The sequence below is a fragment of the Eimeria necatrix genome, genomic scaffold (assembly GCF_000499385.1).
Source record: "Eimeria necatrix Houghton genomic scaffold, Enh_scaff124, whole genome shotgun sequence".
In the NCBI taxonomy this organism is placed as follows: Eukaryota; Apicomplexa; class Conoidasida; order Eucoccidiorida; family Eimeriidae; genus Eimeria; species Eimeria necatrix.
In genome coordinates this window covers 77,501-83,382 of record NW_013652012.1, presented here as the reverse complement: position 1 = coordinate 83,382, position 5,882 = coordinate 77,501, and the positions used below count along the sequence as shown (strand labels likewise).

The 5,882-nt window shown below is 61.3% G+C and overlaps 3 protein-coding genes across 3 annotated transcripts in view; 2 read left to right on the top strand and 1 right to left on the bottom strand.

Annotated features, from left to right (window-relative positions):
- Positions 1 to 2,563: 2,563 nt before the first annotated feature.
- On the bottom strand, positions 2,564 to 2,947 carry ENH_00008620 (hypothetical protein, conserved; the record flags this gene model as incomplete). Its single annotated transcript, XM_013578666.1, has 2 exons — positions 2,564 to 2,695; positions 2,741 to 2,947. 2 exons carry the CDS (start codon positions 2,945 to 2,947, stop codon positions 2,564 to 2,566), a joined length of 339 nt encoding a protein of 112 aa, XP_013434120.1.
- A 298-nt stretch (positions 2,948 to 3,245) lies between these two features.
- Positions 3,246 to 4,387, top strand: ENH_00008610 (hypothetical protein, conserved; the record flags this gene model as incomplete). Its single annotated transcript, XM_013578665.1, is given in 2 exon segments — positions 3,246 to 3,362; positions 3,368 to 4,387. Coding segments are annotated over 2 exon segments (1,137 nt in total).
- Positions 4,388 to 5,629: 1,242 nt separating this feature from the next.
- ENH_00008600 (high mobility group protein, putative) overlaps positions 5,630 to 5,882 on the top strand; it is a gene marked incomplete at both ends in the record, with an annotated part of 804 nt that continues 551 nt past the window's right edge. The window contains one exon of the mRNA XM_013578664.1: positions 5,630 to 5,882. This exon is cut by the window's right edge and continues 551 nt beyond it. Coding sequence (XP_013434118.1) covers positions 5,630 to 5,882 — 253 coding nt within the window.

The window sequence follows — 5,882 nt, the reverse complement described above, 5'->3', positions numbered from 1 at the left end:
GCAACAGCGGCCAATGCAGCAGCAGCAGCAGTAGCGACTGTGCGAGCAGCAGAATCAGCAGCAAGTGCTGCAGCAGCAGCAAAAGAGTACTTTGGCTGCCTCGACAGCTTCCACGAGCTGCCGATTCCTTTGGCTTTGCCAGACCGCATTTGTAATTTCATAGTGACGGGGGACGGCGCTGCTGCTGCAGAGCAGCAGCAGCAGCAGCAGCAGGCTGCTGCTGACGCTGCTGCTGCTGCGGACCTCGCCGCAGCAGAAGCTGCTGCAGTTTCAGCAGGAGCTCCAGGGCGCAGCTTGAGTGCTGTGCTGGAGCGGGTGGACTCAGCAGCAGCAGCAGCAGCTGCTGCTGCTGTCTCTTCGCAAGGCGTGTCTCCTGCTGCAGCAGCTCGGGCTTCCGCTGTGGCGGAGGCAGCAGCAGCAGCAGCAGCAGAGGCTGCTGTTGCAGCAGGAGGATCCGACGCCATTGCTGCAGCTGCCGCCTCTATTGAGACGCGAGCTGCTGCTGTTGCTGCAGCAGCGGCTAACGCGGCTCAGCAGCTGGTCAGCGCCCGACACCCGCCGGATGAACAGGCAGCAGCAGCAGCAGCAGCTGCTGCTGCTGCTGCAGGAGGCGGAGCAGCAGCAGCAGCAGCATCAGCTGTCGACGCTGGCGTTTGTGCTGCTGTTTCTGCTGCATGCAGCACAGCAAAAGCAGCTGTAGAGGCAGCACAGGCCCGCGCCGGCTTCCCCACAGCAGCAGCCAGCAGCAGCAGCGGCAGCAGCGGCAGCAGCGACAGCAGCAGCAGCAGCAGCGACAGCAGCAGCAGCAGCAGCAGCGACGGCGCGTCTACGGGTGCGTGGAGCGAGGGCGGGTTCGCGCTGCCGGCGTCAGCAGCAGCAGCAGCAGCAGCAGCAGCAGCAGCAGCAGGCAGCAACGCGGGCCTGGTGCAGTTCAGCCCCCCGCTGCCGGCGTGGAAGCAAGAAGCAATTAGAGTTGTGGGCATGGGCTCCATAGACAAATTAGTAATTGTTTTCGACAGAGTCTTTTGGCCTACGGACCATTTGCTGCACCCCTCTTCTGCTGCTGCTGCTGCTGCTGCTGCTGCTGCTGCTGCTGCTGGCGGTGACGGCGCTGCTGCGCCTCCGGGGGCTGAGGCTCCCGCTGCAGGCGTCGGCGCTGCTGCAACAGCAGGGGCGGACGCGGACTCCGCAGCAGCAGCGGCAGCAGCAGCAGCAGCAGGGGCAGCAGCAGCAGCAGCAGGGGCAGCAGCAGCAGCAGCAGGGGCAGCAGCAGCGGATTCTTCAGGGGATGCTGCTGCTGCTGCGGCTCTTTCCGCGTGCGCGTCTGCGGAGCAGGAGCTGGGTGCGGGTGCTGCGGCGGAGGCGGCTGCCGCTGCAGCCGCAGCAGCAGCAGCAGCAGCAGCAGCAGCAGCAGCAGGAGACGTGGACCCCAGCGGCCGGCTGCTGCGCATGGGCTGCAGACAAAAGGGCTGGGCAGCAGCAGAAAAGGGGGCTTATGCCCAAATCGTGTACTTACACCCCAAACCCGCAGTCCTCATTCTCGTGCGCCTCACAGCTAGCTAGCTAGCTAGCTAGCCAATTAGCTAGCTGGCTAGCTAGAGAGTTAGCTAGGTACTCAGCTAGCTAGCTGGCTAGCTAGCTGTAGCCGCCCCTGCCCGTTCAGATGCAGCTAGCTAGCTACCCAGCTACCCAGCTAGCTAGCTAGCTAGCTAGCTAGCTAGCTAGCTAGCTGTCTACCCAGCGACCTGCGCAGCTAGCCACCCCGCAGCTAGCTAGCCACCCGCGCAGGTAGCTACCCACCCAGCAAGCCACCCGCGCAGCCACCCCGCCCGCCAGCCAGCCCGCCAGCCCGCCAGCTAGCCAGCTAGCCAGCTAGCCGTCCGTGTGCTGCTGCGCGTGTCAGTTGAGCGGGCGCTTCGGGTTCAGCTCGGAGCGGCGCAGCAAAGCGGCGCTGCTGTCCGAAGCGCTGGAGCTGCTGCTGCTGCTGCACGGGCAGCTGGCGCTGCCCGTTGCTGCCTTCGCCTCCCGCTGGCAGCAAGACCCTTTTGCCCGCGGCAGCTATTCCTTCCTGCCTCCCGGGGCCTCGGGGCGGGACTTGGACTTGCTGGCAGCACCTGCTGCCAGCAGCATTTTGTTCGCGGGCGAACACACCTCCAGGCCCTACCCTTCCACCGCCCACGGTCCGCTGCTGCTGCTGCTGCTGCTGCTGCTGCTGCTGCTGCTGCTGCTGGGGTGCTGCTGGTGCTGCGGGGGTGGCTGGGGAGGGGCTGTGGTGCGGGGAGGCGGGGGAAGAAGAGGAGAGGGGGACCGGGAGGGCGGTGGTGGTTATTGTGCTGCTGCTGCTGCTGCTGCTGCTGCTGCTGCTGCTGCTGTAGGGGCGTGCATTAGTGGGAGCAGGGAGGCGCAGCGGATTGTGGATTGGGTGTCGGGCAGCATTCCCAAGAAGAAGCTGGAGAAACTCATGGCAAGCCAGACCTGCAAACCCTAAACCCTAAACCCTAAACCCGGAGCCACGGGGCTCCAAACCTGCTGCTGCTGCTGCTGCTGCTGCTGCTGCAGCTTTTTAAGGGACCGGGGGTGACGTGGCAGCAAAGCGAAGCCGATGACGCCGTGGGGCTGAAGATCGGCAACAGCCAATATGTCTATGAAGACGAGATCCAGGGGCCCAGGCCAGAGTGAGTTCCTGCTGCTGCTGCTGTGCTTGACCTGCTAGTGTATTTGCAGCTCAGGCGCGACGCTACTTCCGCAGACAGCTCACCGGCTGTTGCTGTTGTTGCGCCTGGCGCACTAGACTCACCTGCTGCAGCAGCAGCTGCTGCTGCTGCTGCTGCTGCTGCTGCTGCTGCTGCGGGTTTTGCTGCAGGGAGCGGTGCGAGTGGTTTGGCGCAGTGCGGTGCGGCTTCTGCGGGGAAGGGCAGCAGCTAGACCGGCTGTTTGTGGGGTGCATCTCGATCCCGCTGCCCCCCAGCAGCAGCAGCAGCAGCAGCAGCAGCAGCAGCAGCAGCAGCAGCAGCAGGTGCCTGCGCGTGGCGGTGCACGAGGACTGCAGCTACCACTGCCAAGAAGTCCTCAGCAGCGCAGAAGGCAGCCAGTGGTATAACTTAACTCGCGGGCTGCTGCGGGCTGCATGCACTTTTTGCTGCTGGTGTGGCTGCCGCGGCGCCGGCCGCCTCTGCAGCAGCAGCAAATGTGCTGCAGCAACTCACCTCCCCTGCCACCTGCGCGCCACGCAGCAGCGACGCGACATGTGGGCCCGCTGGCTGCTGCTGCTGCTGCTGCTGCTGCTGCTGCTGCTGCTGTGGCTTCTGCTTTGGACGCTTGTTGTGGAGAGGGTTGGGGTGCTGCTGCTTGCCTGCTGCTGCTGAATTTGCTGCTGGGCTGCTGCTGCTGCTGCTGCTGCTGCTGCAGTCCCTTCTACTGCCCGGAGCACCTATTGAAGAAGTGGCACGGCTATGCAGGAGGCCCAGGTCAGTCCCAAGCAGCTGCAGCTGCAGCAGCAGCAGCAGCTGCTGCTGCTGCGGCTGCTGCTGCTCCAGAGCCTAAGCGACCGCTACACGCAACAGCACGCCAGCAGCAGCGCCGGCTGAAGCAGCCTAGGCAGCAGCAGCAGCAGCAGCAGCAGCAGCAGGAAGCAGCAGCTTGCCTCGACTGTGCAGCAATTCGCATTGATGCTGTCCTTACTAAGGGGTTGCAGCAGACGAGCAAAGCAGCAGCTGCTGCAGCAGCAAAAGCTGCAGCTGCAGCAGCAGCAGAAGAGGGTGGAAGCTACAAGGATGAACTAGCAGCACTCGCCACAGGGATCGCTGCTGCAGCTGACGCTGCTGCAGCATTGTTAGGAGATGCTGCTGCTGCTGCTGCTGCTGCAGCTGATGATGCTGCGTCGGCGACGGGCAGTCCCGGCAGCGAAGGCTGCAGCAGCGCGAGCTCTTTAGATGAGCAGCAGCAGCAGCAGCAGCAGCAGCAGCTGCTGCTGCCAGCAGAGCAGCAGCAAAAGGCTGTGCGTCCGCTGCCCTATCAATTTCGCGTTGCTCCGCCGCCGCCGCCGCAGCGGCAGCAGCAGCAGCAGCAACGGCAGTACCTCATGCAGCAGCAACTGCAGCAGCTGCAGCAGCAGCAAAAGAATTTGTTCAGTGAGCAGCTCAAGGCTTTCCTGAACGCCATAGGATACAGAGCAGCAGCTGAAGAGCCAAGCCAGCAGCAGCAGCAGCAGCAGCAGGAAGAGCAGCAGCTGCTGCTGGATCAGCAGCAAAAGGAGCAGCAGCAGCTGCAGTTGCACTACCAGGAAGGGCAGCAACAGCAGCAGCTGCAGCAGCTGCAGCAGCTGCAGCAGCAGCAGCAGCAGCAGAAAGAGCAGCAGCTGCTGCAGCAGCAGCGCTACGTACAGTGAGGATTGGCCCCCGTCTTTCTCTGCCCTTTTCCTCAAAGTTCCGGTGTACATACACCCCAAACGATGAATTAAAACTAAGCAGCTTAAGTTGCTGCTGCATTCCCTTTTGCTGCTGCTGCTTTTTTCCCTCTTTAGCCTTTCTGCTGCAGACATTCGTCTCCGCAGTTCGCGAGCACTAAGCAGCAGCAGCAGCAGCTGCTGCTGCTGCGGTCCGCTGCAGCAGCAGCAGCTGCTGCTGCTGCAGCGGACCACAGTTAGATTGAGCTGCCTACAGCTAGCTGCAGCTGCCTACAGCTAGCTGCAGCTTTTCGCAGCGCCGTATAGGTGGCCACTGCAGCTAGCCACAGCTAGCTACAGCTAGCCACAGCTGGCTACAGCTAGCCACAACTGGCTACAGCTAGCCACAGTTAGCTACGGGAGGGACCTTTCTCTAGCTGGCTGCGTCTTTCCTGTGCAGCAGCGGCAGCAGCTGCTGCTGCAACAACAGCAGCAACAGCAGCACAAGGTGCTGCTGCTGCTGGACTCTGAGTGCGTGGCCGTTATTGGCAGCGTTTGCAGGCATAAAAAGCTGCGGATTTTGCGAGAACTTGGAAGTAAAAATTGAAGGAAATAAAAATAATATTAAATTTAAAAAAGTAATTCGTTTGAGTGGGTCAGTGTGGCGCTGAGTGTACGCATGCGCTGCGGTGTACAGACACCGCAGCCCACTGGTGTCTGCATGCAGCGGAGAGCAGCAGCAAATGGCGACTTTCAAGCAGCAGCAAAAAGTGCAGCTGAAGGGAATTATTTTATTAAATAAAAGTTCAAGAAACTGAATTAAAAATGAGGGAAAATAAGTCAAAATAACCCGGGGCTCCGGGCTCGGGGGGTGCGGTGGGGGCCAGCAGCGGCCGCGGTCCACTGCGGACCGGCGGCTGCGCGCTGCGGAGTCGCGGAGCGAAGAACGCAGCACTAAGAAGAGTTTTCGCAAAATAAAATAAAATAAAATAAAAAATAAATTAATTTGCGAATTAAATTTGTCTGAAGGGCCTCGAGCCGGAGCGGCGACGGGGTGTACGTCCAGCTGAGCTGCGGGCGCGCGGGCGACCGGCGGTGACCACGGCGGCGGGGCTGCGCGGCTCTCTGCGGAAAAAGCGGAAACTTCGGAATAATAAAACTAAAAACAAGAAAAGTTTGCGAAATAATTCGAAAAAGAAGGAAAAAGAAGGAGAATCGGCGCTGGTTTGGCGGCTTTCCGCGAAAATGCTGTCGGTGCTCAAGAACGCGCTGGTCACCGGCGCCAGCAAGGAAGACGTCGCCATTCGCAAGAAAGAACTCGACTGGTTTGCGCGAAACTGTTGGATAATAACTTCGCAGTCCACCGTGATTGCGGGTTTTTCTTTTTCGCAGCTTTCCAAGCCCCCGGACAGCAGCAGCAGCAGCAGCAGCAGCAGCAGCAGCAGCAGCTTCGCCGCCGTGCTGCACCTCGCCCTCACCGGCGTCTCCTTTGCTGCTG